Here is a 19,585-nt window from a genome sequence, read left to right as displayed (position 1 = left end):
AAATTGTGACAAGTTTAAGGACAGGCACCAAAGGCATTATAAACATTCCTTTAGCAGCCTCTTTCACTGCTGAAGCAGTCAGATTGTTTTCTCTAGCCATTTCAGTGTTCTCTTTCTGATACCCTGGGCAGTCTGTAATTGCCACCTGTAAAGGTACCTGAACAGCCTCTAATAATTTTAAAATTTCGGCTGCATTCTTACTCTCCTTTCTATTGGAGATTAATGGTTCTTTTTCCTTCCAGATGGAACCATGTGATTGCAAAATTAGGAAAGCTTACCTTGAGTCAATATACACATTCACTTTCTTCGTGTGACAATTCTAGTGTCCTTGTTAATGCAATCAGTTCAGCTTTCAGAGCAGAGGTTCCTGGCAGCAAGGCCTTGACCTCTACTATTCCTTCAGGAATTAGTACGCAGCCTTTCTGTTGCCTTTGTCCATATAACTGCTTACATGTGCATATAGAGTCCAGTCTGCTTCTTCTAGAGGATGGTCCTAAAATCAATTCTGTTAGAATAAACTAATCAATTATCTCAGAACAGTCACATATTAGCACAGCTGAGTCAGGCTCTGGGATAACAGAGGCAGGATTTAACTTACAGTTTTTGAGTGAGATGGGATTGTCGAGAAGAATAGCTTGGTACCTGCCCATTCTTCCAGCAGTGAGCACAAATTTCCCTTCTGCTGCAGCAGGCTAATCACTTGGTGGAGTGCATAAATGGTGATAGGCTGTCTCATAGAAAATTTTCAGCTTCCTGTAAGAGCTTGCAGGTGGCTGTCACAGCTCTTAAGTAGGCTGGCCATCCCTGGACAGTGTGATGTCTTTGACAGTTATGCAGTAGGTTGCAGAATGTCACTAAACATTTGGGTGAGGACACCTGGGGCAATGCCCTGCCCATTATGAATGTATAACTGAGGGGGCTTTAGTTGGTTTGGAAGTTCCAAGTCTGGTGTAATAGCCAGGTGTGCCTTCGGGGACTCGAAAGCCTGAATGTACTCCTTTGTCCACTCTAAAGGGATATACTCTGGTCCTTTTAGAGTTTTTCTAGTTTAACAGATCTTATGTAGAATACAGAGTTTATGCCCTTAATATCCAGTGGGCTGGCACTCTGGCCCTACTATCACTGGAAGTGTTCACAAAGGATATTGCCCAGACCTGGTAGGGGCTTTTCCTCTACCGAATTTTGTTCCCTGACAGGTTTGAGATGGAGAGACCAGTTCAGGCTCGCTTTCCCCAGTTCCCTCAGCTGAGTAAGGAGGAAGATCCCCCAGGGCTGGAGGGGCTGTGGGAACCCTACCCATGCTCACAACAGTCATAATATCTAGATCTTCCTGAGCCCTCTTCTCTGAGCTTCTGTTACCTTGCACAGGCAAATTCCCTTTTCTCTGGATCATTAATCTGTTTCCTTTGAATCCTGCATCCTGATTATATAAACTCATGGAAGTTTCTAGGTAAGGCATTTTGTCCTGGTTTCCTGATCTTTGACAAAACAACTCTAGTTACAGTATGATACAGTGATTTAAAGACCCATTCAGTGACCAGCGCTCTCCTGAGTCTAGATTATACAATACATATGCTGAATAATATTACAATAAAAAACACTTTTTTTTAGGCATTGGTTTATAAATATAAGTTGACTAATCAGCCAAAACTTGCCCCAAAGTTCTGTTTCCCAAACTAGAACATATCCTTTTCCCAGGCAGAGCTCTGTAAACCAGGAGGCACTTTAATTCCTAACAATCTGAGTCGTGACCCGGGATTGTAAACTGAACCAGAAAGTGCAATGATTCAATCAAATGTGAAAATGATGAGAAGTGCTGAGAGTCAGAGGAGAGTCCCCAAGTGAAGTCACTTGGCAGCTGCTAGGAAGTCTCCAAATCCACATGCTGGGACCTCCAAGTCCAGGTGGACAATGAGACTCCCCACCAAATACCCAGACTTATGTGAGAGTCCCAAAGTCTATCCTGGCAGAGTTGCCAAAATATGAAACCGGACAAGCCGCCGTTCATGCAGCCTGTCACTACCAGAACCAATAAGCAGACAGAGGGATTGAATCTTTATGGGCACTTTATTCAGATGGTCAGCGATCTGAGAAGATGGTGGGTTTGTACGCTAATAGACCATCTTAAATTTCATTTCAAACCAACCCTTTTTATAAGGAGAAGAAAAGTGTAGGTAAGGGGTTTGGAATTCAGGGAAAAAGTTAATCAGATAAAAAGCTGCAGCATTCTTTCATCTGTGTTCTGGGCAGTCGTCTTTGTCTGTGTCCTGCAGTACCCTGGGCAGTGGGTGTCTCACCCTGGAGAACAGTGGCTCAGGTATCATGTTGATTGCTTGCAGTCCTCTGGAGGCACAAAGGTGTAACTACTTATGGTCTTATGGAGTCAAGGTGGGTCATACCCTCAGTTCCTGGAACAATAGCTTTTTATAGGCATTGATTATTAAGCTTATTAGCTATTACCTGTTTTCCAACATTTTCCAACATTTGAGTCCCCCAACACCTTTACCTACACTTTTGTTCTCCTTAAAAAAAGGGTTGTTTGAAAGGGAATGTAAAATGGTTTGTCAGGCTACATAACCTACATCACTTTAGATCACTGGCCTTCTGAATAAAGTGACCATAAAGATTCAATCCCTGTCTCTGCTTATTTGTTCTGGTAGTGACAGGCAGCATGAATGCTAGCTTTTCACATTTCAGGTTGACTACAACTAGACTTAGCAAATTTACTGAACTGTAAAATGTCAGTATAAAAACTCTAAGCTAAAGATGGGCATAAAAAGTATGGAAAATACAGCTAAGTGTGCCCTTGCTGGTATGGCTCAGTTTGTAGGAGCATTGTCTTATAAACTGAAAGGTTGTGGGTTTGATTCCTGGTCAGAGCACATACCTAGGTTGCAGGTTCGGTCCCTGGTCAGGGTCTGTGCAAGAAGCAACCTATAAATGTTTCTCTCTGACATAGATGTTCCTCTCCCTCTCTCTCTTCCTCCCTTCCTTCCCTTCTCTCTGAAATCAGTAAGCATGTCCACAGGTGAGGATAAAAAATATATAGCTAAGCACATAAGAGTTCTGTGGGAAATAATGGAAAGACCTAACATATGTGTAATTGGAGTCTTGAGAGAAGAAAAAAGAAGTGGGCAGAAACCATATCTGAAGACATATAGACAGACTTTTCAAAAAATATGGAAGTTTTATGATCCCCAAGCAGGATAAATAACAACAGGGCTGCATCTAGGTATACCATACTCAAGCTACCAAAAACAAACAACAACAACAACAACAAAACAAAGAGAAAATATTAAAAACACCCAAGGGTATATGTGGGATGGGAGTGGGGACACATTACTTTCAAAGGAGTACCAATAACACTGATATTCACTTGTTAACAGAAATAATGGAAGTGAGAAGACAATGAATACCACTTTTAAACCATAGAAATAAAAGAAAATGTTAACACAGAATTCTATTTCTGTAAAAATACCCTTTAAAATGATTTTGAAATAGACTTTTCTATTAGGAAACTGAGAAAATTTGCTGCCAGCAGATCTGCAGTAGAAGAAACACTAAAGAGAATTCTTCAGGTAGAAGAAAAATTATCTCAGGTAGAATCACAGAAATGTAGGAGAGAATCAAAAAAAAGAAATATTAAATATGTGGAAGAATATAAAAGAACACAGCAAAAGCAGTAATGTCTTTTTTAGGTATAAACTATATATGTAATTAAATAATACCAATAACACAAAAAAAGTAGAATGGAGGAAAATAGAGATTGAGTATTATAAGATCAAAGCATTATCTGCGGGGTGATAAGAATAAAATCTGTATTAGACTATAATAAATAATTAATATAAGTTACAATCTCTAGACAATCCATTAATGGAATAAAAACAGGCCATGTAAGTAGCAACTAATGTGTGGGAGAGAGATGAAATAAACAAATGAATTAATCCAAAATAAGGCAACAAAAGAGAGGAAAACAAAAATAAGTAGGACATATGGGAACAAATAGTAAGATGGTATATACATGAATGAGACTATATTAGTAATTACATTAAAAGTAAGCGAACTAGGCTCTGGCCAGGTAGCTCAGTTGGTTAGAGCATCATCCTGATGGGCTAAGGTTGTGGGTTCAATTTCCAGTCAAGGCACATTCAAAAATCAACCAATAAATGAATAAATAAGTGGAACAACAAATACATGTCTCTCTGTCTCTGTCTCTCACTCCCCATCCTTTCTCTCTCTCTCTCTAAACTCAATAAATAAAAGCATAGCCCTAGCTGGTGTGGCTCAGTGGATTGAGTGTCGGCCTGTGAACTAAAGGGGCACTGGTTTGATTCCCAGTGTAGGGCACATACCTGGGTTGTGGGCCAGGTTCCCAGTAGGGGGCATGCGAGAGGCAACCACACATTGATGTTTCTCTCCCTTGCTCCTATCTTTCCCCTCTGTCTAAAAATAAATAAATAAAATCTTTAAAAAATAATTGTTGTGAACCGCCCTGCCTGGTTTCAGAAACTATAACCCCTTGTGGCTAGGGCTGAGTAAAAAGACCTTGAGACCATAAGCCACTTAGGAGACAAAGCTTATTTCCCTGGCAGGAGCACTACCTCTGTCCACTTTACTTCACCCTGCCTGGCCCTGCATGACCGGTTAGCCAATGATGGGTAAGATTCCTCAAGGGAGGGATGACCTAAGACAGGCATGGTCATGAAGTGGCCCTCAGGGAAGGACTTGGGGGGCTATAGAAAAAGGAGGTGATGGACCCTTACCTCTCAGCTTTGACACAGCCTGAGTCCTCATTCTGTCTGCAAGAAGTCTCCTAATCTCTTGGCTGCCTTACTTCCCCTGCCTTACTTAAGCCCGAAACAATGCTGGAGGTGGGTGCAGCCCTGTTCTGGAAAGGGCGGGTTCCCTAGGGTGATCAGGCCTAAGAAAGAATGCATAAAATCTTATAAAACCTGCTTTGCTAATACCCTCAATTTAAATGATAAGGGTCTAAGCATGAAGTGAGTTTGTTCCCCAAAGTTTTATGGTCCTTTAACTATCTGACCCTGATTCAGAATAAACCCTCATAGTTCTTTGAATGTTATCTACTGTTTGGTCATTACTGCCTGACAATGATTGATGAGCTTTACCTATACACCCTGTATTCCTATGCAAATTAAACCCAATAAAAGACCATTGAGGAACAGGTTCTGGGTCCTCCTTTGAGAGATCAGTCACCTTTCCTCCCCAAGCAGATCTTGTCTTGGTAGACTTATTCTCTCTCATCTGTGGTGGCTGGGGGCAGGGGTGCTGTGGGCAGAGGCCCCCCACAAATAATAATTAAATAAATAAATAATAATAAAAGCAAATGAACTAGATACACAAGAGATAATGGTTGGACGCAGAGCTGCCATCTGCATCAAGTGGGAGAGAGCTGACACTCTTACACAGATTTTTGTCCTCCCCCACTGTGAAACAGATAGCTATTTAATCAGAAACTACATTATTGGAAATAAGCTAGGACAGACTAAGACAAGAGGTGTAGGGGCAGGGGGAATGCACCCACAATTTTCCCAGAAGACTGATCTGTTCCTTCCAGGGGAGATACAGAGGCCCCACCCTCTCAATTGCAACATAAGTTCCCTTTGGAGGCATGTAAAGGAGATACAGGCAGAGTTGCCAGAAGTTGGATGACCTACCCTGGGATCTTGAGCTGAAAAACCAGAGACAGATCCAGGAAGAAATCAGAAGGTGAACACCAACAGCTGAGATGAATTTCGCCTTGCTCTTCCTCAAAATTTCTGTGTTTCTTCATTTTTTCCTTTCACATAGCCTTTTAATATTTCTTCTTTTGCTTCCATTGTATTCCAACTAACTACTCTTGGTCTTTTATTTTTTATTCTTTTTATTCAGATTATATATATTTTTTTCATATTATTGTTATTTCAAAACCAGCAAAGGGTGGGCGGTGGGGATGGCTGGGGTGGTGGGAAATAAACCAAAATGAGGTAATAGATGTTTAACTAAACTTACTGTGATGATCATTTTGTAATACATACAATATTGAATCATTATGTTGTATACCTGAAGCTAATACAATATGTTAATTATACCTCAATAAAAATAACAAACAAACAACAACAAAAAACTAATCAACAAACAACAAGTGATGGTGAATGTGGAGAAAAGGGGAACTCTAGTGCATTGTTGGTGGGATTGCAGACTGGTGCAGACACTGTGAAAAACAATCTGGAATTTCCTCAAAAAGACTAAAGATGGAATTTCCTCAATAAGACTAAAGACTAAAGATTGTTTTTTGACCCAGCAATTCCACTGCTTGGATTATTCCCTAAGAATCCTAAAACACCAATCGGAAAGAACCTATGCACCCCAATGTTCATAGCAATGTTATTTGCAATAGCCAAGTTCTGGAAACAGCCTAAGTGCCCATCAGTAAATGAGTGGATCAAAAAACTGGCACATTTACACAATAAATACTATGCAGCAGAAAGAAACAAGGAATTCCTGCCCTTCACAACAGGAGAAGAATATTATGCTAAGTGAAATAAGCCAGGTAGTGAAAGAAAAATACCATATGATCTCACCTACAAGTGGAACCTAATGAACAAAAGAAACAAATGAGCAAGATAGAGCCAGAGAAATGGAAATAAAGATCAAATTGACAGTGACAAGAGGGGAGAGAGAAGAAGGGGGAAAACAAGGGGAAGGGTCTAGTCAAGGAACATGTATAAAGTACCCATGGTAATGGACAACATTGTGGGCATCGAATGAGAGAGGGGGAGGAGGGCAGAGTGGAGGGGTAGGGGACAGCAATAGGGGAAATATTGGGACAACCTTAACTAACATCCATAAAAAAAGAGAGAGACAATGGTTGACAGACTTGGTAAGAAAAACTATATTCAAGAGGTACAAGATATTATAAGAACATAAGAAACCTATACAGTTTTATTATTCAGAGTCACCCTAATAAATTCAATAAGTTTTTAAAAAAAGAACATAAGAAAGTTGAAAATATAGGAAAAATGGGGAAAATGTGCTATTATGAGTGTAGAGCCATTTCACAATGATAGACATTTCAATCCACCAGAAAAACATCAATCCTAAATGGGTATGAGCTTAATAACACATGAAACATATATAAAACAAAAATAGACAAAACTAAAAGAAGAAATAAACAAAATTACAATCACAGTAAGAAACTTTAATGTCTCAATAATGAAGAGAAAAACAGATCTCCTCCAAAATCAGTAACTGGATGACTTGACAAATCATATTTACTAACTTGACCTAAGAAATACATAGAACACCTGCTCTCAACAACGGCAGGAAACACATTCTTTTCAAGTACGAGAACATTACAACAAAAAAATTATAGAAAAATCTCTCATGAACTGCAAAAATACTTGAAAATGTAATAGGATGTCATTACATATTTGTCCAAACCCACATGATATACAACATCAAGAATGAACAGTAATATAAACTATGATCTTTGGGTGATTATGAAGTTCAATGTAGGTTCATTAGTTACAACATATGCACCACTCTGGTGTGGGGTGTTGACAATGAGGGAGTGTGTGCATGTGTTGGCTCAGGGGAGATATAAGAAATCTCTGTACCTTCCCTTCAATTTTGTTATGAAGCCAAAACCCAAATTTATATTCTTATAATAGAAACCAGAGGGGCTGTGTGTGTCTGTCAAAAATCAATCAATATAATTCATCACATTAAAAAGAATAAAGGCAAAAATATGATTACCTTGAAAGATGAAGAAAAAGCATTTGATAAAATTTAACACTGTGAAAAAAATACTTTTAACAAATTGAGAATACATGGTCATGAGTATATTAAAAGCCCAATAGCAAATAACATACTTAATAGTAAATATTGAAAGCTCTGCCTGCCCACAAGGTGGAGAATCAGATACATATACCCATTATTTCTATTGTAGTCAGCATTCTGCTGGATGCCCTGGCCAACACAATTTGTAATCAACGTTGTATCCTGCAGCTTTGTTGATCTTGTATATCAGCTTCAGTAGTTTTTGTGGATTCCTTAGGATTTTCTGTATATGAGACCATGCCATTTACAAAAATAGTTTTACTTCTTCCTTTACAATCTGGGTGCCTTTTCTTTCTTGTTCTTCCCCAGTTGCCCAGCCACTGCAACTTGGCAAACTGAAAAGGAAGGCATGAAGATTGGAAAGGGAGAAATAAAACTTTCATTTGCAGAGATCATGATTATATATAAAGAATCTAACAAGCTACTACAATTTAAGTGACTATAGCAAGGCCACTCACTATATATGAAATCAGTATACCCAAAACAATCTCTATTGTACTAGCAACAAACACATATAAAACACCTAAGAATAAGGCTAATGAAAGATGTGCAAGAACACTTTGTTGAAAATCACAAAACAGTTCTAAGAAAACTTGCAAGAGACTTAAAGAAATGAAAGAATGCACCCTGTTAATGGGTCAAAGATGCAATATTGTAAAGTGTCAAGTGGCCCCCGATCTGGTCTATACATTCAATGAGATACATTTAAATTCTAGTGCTTTTTTGTGTGTGGAAATTGATAAGCTGATTTTAAAGTGTTGTGTGGAAATGCAAAGGGCTTCTTTCTGCTGGGGTCACTTGTGGACAGGATCTGAGAGAATCCAGGCCAGCTCTCTCTGGTCCATGGGGAGCATCTGTGTACTTTTCACCTTGACAGGGGCCAGCCCAATACAGCAACCCCTTCTTCCTCCCCATCACAGCAGAGAGCCTGCTAGTCTCTTGCCATTGAGAAATTTCAGCTATGAGTCAGGCACACCAGTGCGCTTTGTCCTACAAAGGGGATGCTTTCCAAGTTTTCCAAGCCCTAGAAAGGCCACTGATAGTCATGAGTCTCACCTTGAGGGTGGTTGGCATCTGTCTCAGGACCCCAGGTGAAAAGGAAACAGTTCCATTTGAGTAGCCTGCTAAAAATCATGTAGAGTATTCCTGTTATGTGTAAGCTATTAACAATAACTGGAGTGTGGACTATGTTGAAAATGTGCCTGTGAAATAAGTGAGAAAAAGCAAAGACATATTCTGTCTGCATGGACCATTGCTAGGAAAAGCTATATCTGTACATTAACTAGGACTGGAAGTCCCGTGAAAGAGGCAGAAACTGAGTATAAGGTTCACGTTCACTACTGTCTTTTGCTAAAGTTGCTTCACTGCATAAGAAAAGAGATGATGCTGGTTTAAGGTTTATTCTAGTTACAAAATAACAATGTGTAGACTCTGCAAGTTCAAATTGCCTGTTAAATAACAGTGACAAGCACAACACCTGCTCCTTACCTTGAGTACAATAGCACAGGGGTTGATGACCATGGTTTGTGGAAATTTCCATCTTAATGAATTTTATACCAACACATACCACAGCACAGCTATCATAATGGAATTGCTAGGTTTATGGGGAAAGCTCTCAGCTCTATGGGCTAGGTTTTGGCCATGTGTTTTCACCATTTCTGCCTAAACTAAGTGCACCAGGAGCTGACCATTGTGAACCAGCACCTGTGAGATCAGGGGTGTAAGGTGTTGGACTCAGGGAGGGGGGGTGCTGTGAGCCACATTTGGCTTGATGTAGGGGCAGGATTTGACAGAGCCCCCAGGAAGGACCTAACACAGAGATGAGGCCCTCCTAACCTGACACAGGGAGCTGATGCCCAGAACCTGGGCAGGCTGCTCCAGGCACTGTTCTGCAGATCCTGAAGCAGTGAGTCCCCATCCCTGGGAGCTATTTCTTCTGAGCTGTGGGCATGTGGTATGGCCTTGACATCCTGGGACTGTCCTACATCTATAGGCAGAACCCCATTCTCAGGCTGTGCTATTTATTATGGACCAACTGAAATAAGTGCTTGAGATATTCCTCCCACACACCCCACACCCTTATATTCCTTTCAGAGCAATTTGTTTTCTCTCCTAGACAGAAAGCAGAGAAACCACAGCTGTAAAACTGCAGGTTTAGCCTCAGAACATCATCAGCTTTCCAAGATGGTGAGACCCGAGTTTCCTCTGCATTTCCTTTCAGCACATACAACTATGCTATTGTTAAATAAACTATTTCTTCCCAGTGCCTGAGATTCCAGTCCAGATTCTGACTGTGATGACCAGGAGCTCAGATTCTAAGCCCAGGCAGCTAAAAGAAAGCTCACGGCAGAAGAGGGATGGAGTGAGTTGGGAAGATCTCTCAGGCTGGGGAGTTGTCACCTCCTCTGTTCTGCACAGGAGCACTCATTCCTTTGTGCCAGGCTACCCCACAGCCCAGTGAGAAGCTAGAAGATTGGAAGAAGTGTCCAGGACACTGGCTGTCACCCATGACCATGGGCAGAATGGGCTCCTGAGCAGACCCGAGGTCTCACCCCAGTCAGGACTCTGTGGTGCGGCACAGTGCAAACCAGCATTTCACCAGTTCCTTGGGCTTGCTGAGCATCTTGGTCCAGTGCTCCAGCTCTCTGCCTCGAACATACATGTAGGGGCTCACCACCACATGGCCCAGCCAGAGGCTCCCTAAAGGGGAGGGACAGCATGTTATTCTCTGGGGCACAGAAGACACATCACCTCAGGCATCCCCAAGTGCCCTGTCTCTCTCTCTGCTCCCACCCCATTTCTCTCATTCACTCCTCACCTTCAAGGAAGTAGCCAGTCCCTTCCCTCTTGGAGCTTCATCTGACAGCCCCCAAAGAGACCTTGACTTTGACCTACAGCTGGAGGTGGCAGGGTTTCGTGGAGGGTGTGTAGGGGAGAGGCAAGCCCAGATGAAGAGCCAGACATTCAGGGACACCCACTCTGCCCCTCACCCTCCTGCTGGGCCATCTTAAGCCTGCCTCACTTCAGAGCCAAGGGGCTAGGGGCCCTTCCACAAAGAAGCCTTCTTTCACTGGCACACTTACACAGTTGGGGGAACACTCAACAAAACTTTCACCCTCCCACTGTCACAGTGGAAAAGGTAGCTCTGGCCCAGGAGACCAGCCGACTCTGCTTCCCTGGATGGTGACAGTGGACAGTGGGATATGGGGCAGTGTGGGGGAGCTGCTGGGATAACTCCCAAGACTTGAAGGCTGTCTGAAGGCATGAGGCAATGCAGGGAACACAGTGACCCACAGCATTAGGTCACTTGACTGAGTGGAGGCAGCCATGCTTCCTGCCAGACTCTTGTAGTTTGCCACAGGAGGGGGTGGCAGAAGTCGTCCTCTTTCTAGGGCACCACAGCCAAACCAGAATAAAGCTGGGTGTGAATCCCTGCTCTCTCACTAGCAAGCTCTGTGTCCTTGGGCAAGTGTCTCAGCCTCTCTTAGCGCTAGTTTCCTTAGGGAACAGGACAGAAACACAGAGCTCTCCTGAGGGCCCATGCTGCCTGAATGCTCAGCAGCCCCCCCTAGGCCTGTTGCCCCACCCCCTGGGGTCAGGAGCAGGCTTATTGTGCCCTTCAGTGTCCTGCAGCACTGTCAGGCTGAGGCTGGCAGTGTCCAGCTCTGTAGGGTGGGCCTTGAAGCTGAAGGTCTCACTGTATACAGGGTTGGCAGAGCCCAGCACAACTGAAGTCTTCATGCACTTGACAAACTTGTGGTTCCTCAGGGACACTTTGACAAATGCACCTGAGGGGCAGTGTAGACAGAGGACTGAGAAGTACAGGCAAGGGCCCAAGCCTCTGGCCTGTGGGAGGTCTAGGGGGACACATGCCACCCCATTGCCAGGATCCCATTACTCACGGCTGCTACAGCCAAAGGGCATTATAAGAGGAAACAGGGCTGATTAGTGTACTGCCTCAGAGCGGAGGACACACTCAGCTCCCTTCCTCTTCCTCTCTGCCTCCCAAACCATTCACAGCTCAGCTGGCCCTTGTTTCTAGAGGCCTGGCATCCTGCATTCATTCCTCCTAGTTGAGTGCTGGGTGCTCAGGCTCCTGGGGTCCCTTAAACACCTTTCTCCTTCAGAGAGCCAAATGTTTTGGGGTGGAGCTCAGATAGATTTTAGATCAGCAGTGGACCTTGAATCCCAGCTTGCTTAAGATGCAAAGACTCATAGGTGGCCAACAGCCAACCTTTACTTAGATGCAAAGACACACAGGTGGGGTAGGGCATGTGGGGTGAGCCAGTGCAGGGCCTCTGTTCCTCCAGCTGGGTTCTGGGAGGCTGGAGGAATCAGAGAGCCATTAGGCCTACCAGCCAGAGGTACCTCTTCTTCCAGAAGAGTGCCATGTCTATGTTCAGGGGAACCTCCCTGGGCGCAGGAAGGTGTGGGGCTTCACTCTGGATGAACTGGATTCCTTCATAGAATGGCAGGTATAAGGGTGGGCAGTATAGTTCAAGGAGCCAAGACCTTGCCTTCAGAGAAGGGGGAACTGACTTGGTCCTAGGGACTTATGGGTCTTGCAGGATCCCAAAGGGATCCAATATTGGGTTTGACATAAGGAAATGGATTCTCACACCAATGTCCACAGAGGAAGGGTGCAGATCATAAGAGAGTGAGTGCTCTGTGATGAGGAGTATGCAAGAAGAAACTGGATGGCTGAGCATGAGGGTCAGACTCTAGCCCCAGCCCCAAGCTTACAGGGCAGGATCTGACTTAAGGGGAAAACTTACTGACAACATCCCTGTTGTCCTGGAGCTTCAGGCCCTTGGCGTGCAGCACCAACCACAGTAAGGGGGCTCAGGCAGTCATTGTAGCTGAGGCAGAACTGGAGGTCACCAAACTCTGAGGGGGGTTGGAGATGCTGAGAGGAAGGCACCATGTCATACTGGCAGGTACTGGTGTTGACAGGAGAGACCTGGTTCTTCTTGCTGATGCATGTAAAGAATTACATATCAGCAAATCTAGTAGTATATAATCAGTTTATTAGTGGCCTGTTTCCATGGAAGAGAACAGGACTGGGTAGAGTAGGGGGTGAAAAGGCAAAGTTTCAGGGCAAAGCAGGGTGAGAAAAGCAACAGAGGCTGGAGGCCAGGCTGGCAAGCCCCTGGGCAACCTGAGGCTGGGTGGCCAGAGGCCCTGTGACCCGAGGGCCAAGAGTTCCCTGAGCCCCCAGAGAGAGGGCGAGTCCTTTGTTCTCAGGACTTATATAGTTGGTGGGATGGGTGGGGGGGAAGTCACATACTGATTAATGGGTAAATGTGGTGCCAGCTTTCCTGGGGAAATGTGACTACCCAAACTTAGGGATGTGTGGGGGTTTGTTAACTTGAATCCTTGCCTTGCTCCAGGCTCCATTTCATCATCTCGTTGTAAAACAAGCACGTGACAAGAGGCAGTTTATGAAAATTGGGGAACTTTCCAAAGTTATTTATGGGCTCTTTCTGTAAGCATCAGGGACTCCCTTTTAAAACAGATAGTGACCAGAGGTAGGCAATTGACCAAAGTTGTTTTTGTGGGTTCTTTCTGTGGGCACAGGGGACCCTCTCCCACATTCAAGCCTTGGGATGAAAGCACAGTTTCAATGCTTTCTTTCCCAGATAGTGGAAATGTTACATAGAATTTCAAGGACTTTCCTTCTTTCTTGCTAACATAGTGTTTCTTGTGATGTTGTAACACCTGGCAATATTATCAGACCAGGCTCAGGACTGCTGAGTTAGCGTGTGAGACTTGTCTCCTTCCTCCTCCCTGCCTCGGTTTACTATTTATTTTACCTAATTGGTAAAAGGCGTTTCCTGGCAACCAGGGTGATAAATGCTGGCCAGTGACAGTATTGCAGTCTCAGAGTTCTTCCTATGTTGTCTCCTGCTTCACTGGGAGAGCCCCACTGCCTTCTTCCTTTCTCCCAATAGTCAGGCCCAGGGGACCAGGTGACATACCAACTTCATACCCATTTCCCCTCCTTTAAATCCACCCACCACTTTATAGATGGAGAAACTAAGGCCTGGAGGGCTGCAGGGATCTGCTGGAGAACACACAGTGGTGAGGACCAGAGCTGAGGCTTCAAACCCAGGTCTGGGGAATTCCAAAGCCTATTCTGAGCCATGGGTTTTTCTGGAGGGTTGGGGAAGGCAGGTAAATACATTTTTTGGTAGTCAATTTGTAGTATTGCCTTTCACAGCTGTCTGATCTGAATGTGGAATCCAAACACAGATTTTTCAAGTTGTTCTGGGTAATCTACCATCAGGGCAAAAGAACCTCCTTGCCCAGGAGTGACTCCACATACCCCTCTTATCCAAGCGGCTCCATCTAGGCCCACCACCCTGAGTCACACTTGTAGGTGTGCTGGCCCACCCCTGCTGGCTGCCGATGGTAGTCTGACACTCAGTGGCATATGTCTAGTGACCTTGACCTTTATCTCCAGGCTCTCAGCCTCTAGGTCTCTCCAGATAATTCACTGGCAGTCGTCTGCCAAGATCTCATTCTTCAGGGGAAAGAATACCTGGCCCAGCAGCTGGTGCTTCCTATGCCTGTCCACATGGTACACCGAGAACCTCAGTACCCTCGGAGTGATGCTCTTGCTAGATACCTGGGGGAGATGAGGGCTAGGCTGGGGACAGGATTGGGGACAAGAGATAGGATGGTGTGCACACATTGTTCTGCACACAGGAGCTTTTGGTGAGGGGTGTCTCAACCAGAGATTTGTATACCCCAAACCCAGACATCTTTGCACGGCATTCACAGCAGCACGGCCAGTACCGCATCATTCTCTCAGGAGGTGGGAGTGAGTGCCAGTCTTGCCATGTACAGTGTGGTCTGAGAACCAGCAGAATTCACCACCCTCTGGGCCCTGTTAGGAATGCAGGACCTTAGGAAACACCCCAAACCCATGAAGTCGAATCTACTGTTTCATAGGACCTCCCAGCGATTGGCCTGCACTATAGAAGTGTGAGAGGTCCTGCAGTGGAGCCTAGGGAACCTGCCTGTCTCTGCTATCTGGGTTGGGCACCCCAACTTCCTTCTTCCTGAGACTCAGTCTACTCATCCTGAAATGGGATAATGGTTTTTACTTTCTGGGTTGTAAAACCCAAACATAGTGTCTGACCTAACACAGGTGGTCAATTAATATCGATTTTCTTACCTTCCTTTTCTCCTTCCCTTGCCTCTTAGAGCACAAGAGAGGGTCAGGATCAAGTTAATGCAGGGACAGGGCAGGGAAGTGATGAGCAAAGAGAAGTAAGTATGTGAACATGACATGTGACCATGCTGATTAGCCAGCCTGCACACCTTGGGTCTTGCTGACCTGACAAAAATGGGTTCACCTGTGAATTCTAACAGCCTTGGCCCCAGCAGGATGGCCAGGAACTGGGCCCCATGTCACACCCCTCTTCTCAGCTCTCAGCCTCAGAAGAGGGCAAGAATCAGGGCTCAGGCCTCTGCAGTCACACTCTTGCTGGATGATGACAGGCTTCTCCTTATCTTGCAGTCAGCCTGCTGCCCAGTGCTTAAAAATGTTTGTCCCTCCCTGGCTGGTGCGGCTTAGTGGACTGAGTGCCAGCCTGAGAACCAAAAGGTCTCAGGTTCGATTTCCAGTCAGGGCACATGCCTGGGTTTGGGCCAGGTCCCCAGTTGGGAGTGATGAAGAGGCAACTGATCCATATATCTCTCACACTTAGATGCTTCACTCCCTCTCTTTCTCCCTCCCTTCCCCTCTCTCTAAAAATAAATAAATAGAATCTTTTTAAAAAAGCGTTTGTCTAAGGCCTCTCAGCAGCTCTTGATGGCTGGCTTCCCAAAAGGGCCCCCAGTCATCTGCTGAGGCTCCCAGGCCACTGCGAGCTTGTCTCAGTGCCCTCATAGCCACGGCACCTCCAGACCCTGAGCCAGGGAGCCCAGCATATAGCCAAGGCATCGTGCTGGCCTCTGACAGAATAGGTAAGTTTCTATCCCCATTCCAAGAGGCCTGGAGATCCCACCCTCTGCCTTCCTTGGATATCCTTGCCAGAAACCCTATAATGCTCCCGGGCTTCTGAGTGCTTCCTCCATGTCCCATGGGCCAGGACCTGGCATTCAGTAAGTGAGTCAATAATTGTTTTTGTCTCCTTCAGGCAGCCTTGGCAGGAGGAGCCTGGTCTTCTTTCCCCTTACTCTCCAAGTCTGTCCCCTGCCCCTGCCATGGGAGTTCAAGGTTCTTCAGGTCCTGACCTGAGAGGCAGGGTAAGGCAGGTCCTGTGGCTGAGGGATTCTGGGGGCCACAGGACCCTGGCTAGTATAGAATGCTGGGGTTCTCTTGCAGGATGCCTGCTCTTTCCCAGACCCTGCCTGCTCCAGACACTGTACCTGGCAGATGAAGTGTTCATCAAACTGAGGGTTGGCAGTTCTGCGTTTGGTTTTGGACTGGAGGAAGCGCCACTTATCTGGTAGCACGTGGACCTTCACCAGTGGGCTGCAGGTCTCTGAGGGGGCTTGTAGCCACCGTGCCTTGATTAGGCCCACCAGCAGTTTGCTCAGCCTCCTGCTGGTATTCCATGGAGAACCACAGCCACCCCAGGCAGCCCTCTGGGAAGTGGGTCTCATTCTTGTCTTCTGGGAACTTGTACAGCTCTGGGTTAATGGTCCCCACCACACATGCATCTCCTGTAACACAGGGGTGGGAGGTCTGACAGACCAGAGGAAGGCTGAGGCCTAGGGACAGCAATCTCTGGGCTTTACTGCCCTCTCCTGGCCCATTCTTTCTTGGCTGAGCCTCAACTAGGCCTCTCCTGTGGCCCCTCCTGATCATATGTGCCCCACTTGCTTCCCCTGACTGAACAGAGTCGCTCTTTATAGTGCAGCTTATCTAGGAGGCCTCACACTAAAGCACTGTCCATCCAGACCTGCTCCTGTCTGGGGTCCCCAGCAGAGGCCTCAGTATTCATTCAACTCCTATCCCCTGTGATTAATCCCTATCCTCAGAGGTGAGGGCCTGCTTGGCAGGTGGTCACCCCCCATCTGCACCCCATCTGGCCCCTTTCTGTGGTGTCTAGAAGATGTCTCAATGATAAAGTGTTGCCTCTTTTCTTTCTCTTCAAATTAGGAGGACCAAGAAGGACTGGTAGTTCCTGGGAAGCCTTCAGAGCAAAAGGGGTGGGCAGAGAGCTGTGCCCAGCTCCAACTATTCTGCCCTTTCCATCATCCTGGAACAGGACCCAGCTCAGGTCCTGCACCTGGAAACACCAGGGCTCCATTTTCCAGATGCTTACTGCCTCTGTGACCTTGGGTAAGGCATGGCTAACCTTCCAAGCCTGTTTAATAATGTGTAAAATGGGGTGACAGTCCCTCTCCCTACAGAGGCACAGTGAGGTCTAATTCTAAAAGGGCACATGAGGCAGTTTCAGGCCCCAGCTGGTGTGCAGCAGGCACTTGGTGAACTCAAGTACCTGGAAGGAGTGGCCAACTCTGGCATCCTTGTGCCCATCCAGGCAATGTTCCAGACCCAGGCCCACAATAGCAGATGGGTCTGCCCTGGCCTGAGCAGACCTTGATGTCTGGGCAGGCCCTGGCGGGAGGACTCACTAAGGTGGCTGCTGCATGTGTGGGGCAGGAGCTCCGGGGCTGGGCAGAGGTCCTGTCACACTTGGGCCCACTCTCTGCTATGCAGGGGCACCCAATCTTGACTTTGGAGGGAAGGGGCACCACAAATGGCACATCTGGTGGCCTATCCAGAAGCAGAGTGATTACATATAGGTGGCAAGGGAATGGTGTGGCCTCAGAGCACTTGCCCAGAGGGATTGAGTACCAGAGCTAAGAACTCTGTCTGCCCACAGCAGTGGCAAGTTGGAGGGGCACAGCCTCGAGTCAGACTGCCTAGGTTTCAATGCCTATTCTTCCACTTACTACTTATGTCCTCTGAACCTTTGTTTTCTCAGCTGGACAATAGGCTTCATAATGCCCATCTCGTGGCTGTGGTGAGGATTCTGGGGTTTCTTTGTGATAGTTCCCAGCATTGCAACAGCACACAGGCTGTGCTTCATAAACAGACCTTTCCTTCCTGCCCCACTTCAAGGGAAAGGCCATAGGGAGGATACTAAGCAAGGTCAAGGGCTTGCTAGACCCCACATCCTATCTCACCTGCTTGTCTGGGTCCTGCTATGCAGGGGGCAGAGCTTGTGCCCCCTGTGGGCTGGAGGCAGCCCCAGTCCCTGGCAGCTCCTCATAGGTAAATGTGGCACAAATCCTCTTCCAGAGACTGTAGCTCACTGTGACCAACAACAGCAGCAGACCCCCAAAGATGCCCCCAGTCACCAGGGCCACCTTCTCTGGGGGTGGAGACCAACAGGTCTGTGATGCCCCTTTATACCACTGGCTTTCTGGGAGCAGAATTTGAACAGCAGGCTTTCTGGGTCTGCTGGGGAGGGGGGCTGCTGGCTGGGCTTTGCTGGGTATCAACTGAAAAGCCATTTCTTTTGAGGTCCAAGTGCCCTGGGCAGCAACTTCTGGTTTCCCTTGGAAAGCAGCTGGGATTCTTGCTAAAATGAGCCACTTTCTTGTGCTTCTGGGTAGAAATTAAACTGTCTTTTACCAGACCTCCATTTTCCCTGGAATCCTTTTCCGGCTTGAGGGTGGGCTGGCTGTGGGCACCAAGCACTTAAGGAAAGCTGAGGAAGGGGTGATGCCCTGGGTGACTGACACTCAGAACCCTATCCTTTGGGATCCTGGAACCTGTTGAGGGGCTGGACTCAAGTTTGAATTCTGTAACTTTCTCTAAAACCTGCTCCTTCCCTTAACTCTATCAGCATACTTTAGGGAGTCCAGGGGAGGCACTTGAGGAGTTGTGGACCAGGATGGGGGCAACAGGTGTGAGAAAGAGAGACACACAGAGGATTCTTTGTACCTGGCACCTAACCAACATATTTTCAAGGACCTAGGAGGCTCTACCCAGCGCTCCCCGAAAGCACTCGGACACTTGGTCTCAGGAGCAAAGAAGTGGGCCTCCTTTGGCTCAAATGCTGGTGTAAGGCTTTCAGGCTCCGTGCTCTGGACCGCGTGGAGCGGTGAGAAAACAAGACCCCCTACACCTCCTGACCCTCTACTGGCTGCAAGGGGCCGGCCTCACTCTTCACTCCACTCCGCACTGCCAGAAGCCGGGGCAGGACAGGGACTACGCCTCAGTGGGGGCTGGCGGGGTGGAGGAAAGTGACCTAGGGGACTGAGCGTATTGCTGGGGGTGAGGGTGGGGAGGCTAGGGCACTTAGCAGCCGTGGGTCTTCTCCGGCTGGCCATCCGGGTGTGGCCCCGGGTTCGGTATGTCTGGTCTCTGCGCCTCCCGCCGCCACCGTTGCGAGTCAGGGTGTTAAGGCACGTCGTGGGGCTGTAGGTGGGCGTGGGGGGCTGCCAATCGTGGCCCTGAGGTGGCGGATGGCTGGGACAGGGACTTGGCACCCCGAGGCTGCAGCCCCGCCCGGGCCTGGCCTTGGCCTGGGCTTGGCCCAGGAGGGGCGCGGAGCGGACCCAGCGCTCCCGGAGATCTCTGGGCTCCAGGCAGGGCGGGCGGGCGCCCGCGGACAGAGTGAAGTGTTAGGGTCACCCCCTCCAGGAGAACAGAGCCGGTACCTTCTCCGCCTGCTTCAGCTACAGGACCATCTGCCCTGTTACACCTGGCGGCTTGGGCAAACCCCGCCTAGGTGTGCGCTTCACCGGCTACAGCTCCTTTGAGGGCTGAAGC

The 19,585-nt window shown here is 46.8% G+C and overlaps 2 protein-coding genes across 2 annotated transcripts in view; one reads left to right on the top strand and one right to left on the bottom strand.

Annotated features, from left to right (window-relative positions):
- Positions 1-16,093, top strand: part of SHLD2 (shieldin complex subunit 2) — a 234,068-nt gene extending 217,975 nt beyond the window's left edge. The window contains exon 9 of the mRNA XM_036026711.1: positions 15,990-16,093. Within this exon, the coding sequence (XP_035882604.1) occupies positions 15,990-16,090 (101 nt within the window). The 3' untranslated portion in view covers positions 16,091-16,093. The remainder of the gene's footprint in view (positions 1-15,989) is intronic.
- Positions 10,400-18,527, bottom strand: SYT15 (synaptotagmin 15). Its single transcript, XM_036026717.1, is given in 11 exon segments — positions 10,400-10,538; positions 11,450-11,630; positions 12,618-12,666; positions 12,668-12,748; positions 14,294-14,470; positions 16,222-16,386; positions 16,388-16,580; positions 17,433-17,553; positions 17,556-17,578; positions 17,992-18,035; positions 18,037-18,527. Coding segments are annotated over 11 exon segments (1,458 nt in total). The 5' UTR covers positions 18,322-18,527.
- Between the last annotated feature and the right edge of the window lie 1,058 nt (positions 18,528-19,585).

Source organism: Phyllostomus discolor, chromosome 5 (genome assembly GCF_004126475.2).
Source record: "Phyllostomus discolor isolate MPI-MPIP mPhyDis1 chromosome 5, mPhyDis1.pri.v3, whole genome shotgun sequence".
In the NCBI taxonomy this organism is placed as follows: Eukaryota; Metazoa; Chordata; class Mammalia; order Chiroptera; family Phyllostomidae; genus Phyllostomus; species Phyllostomus discolor.
The sequence above is the reverse complement of the archived record's forward strand: the minus strand, read 5'-3'. Positions and strand labels throughout refer to the sequence as shown.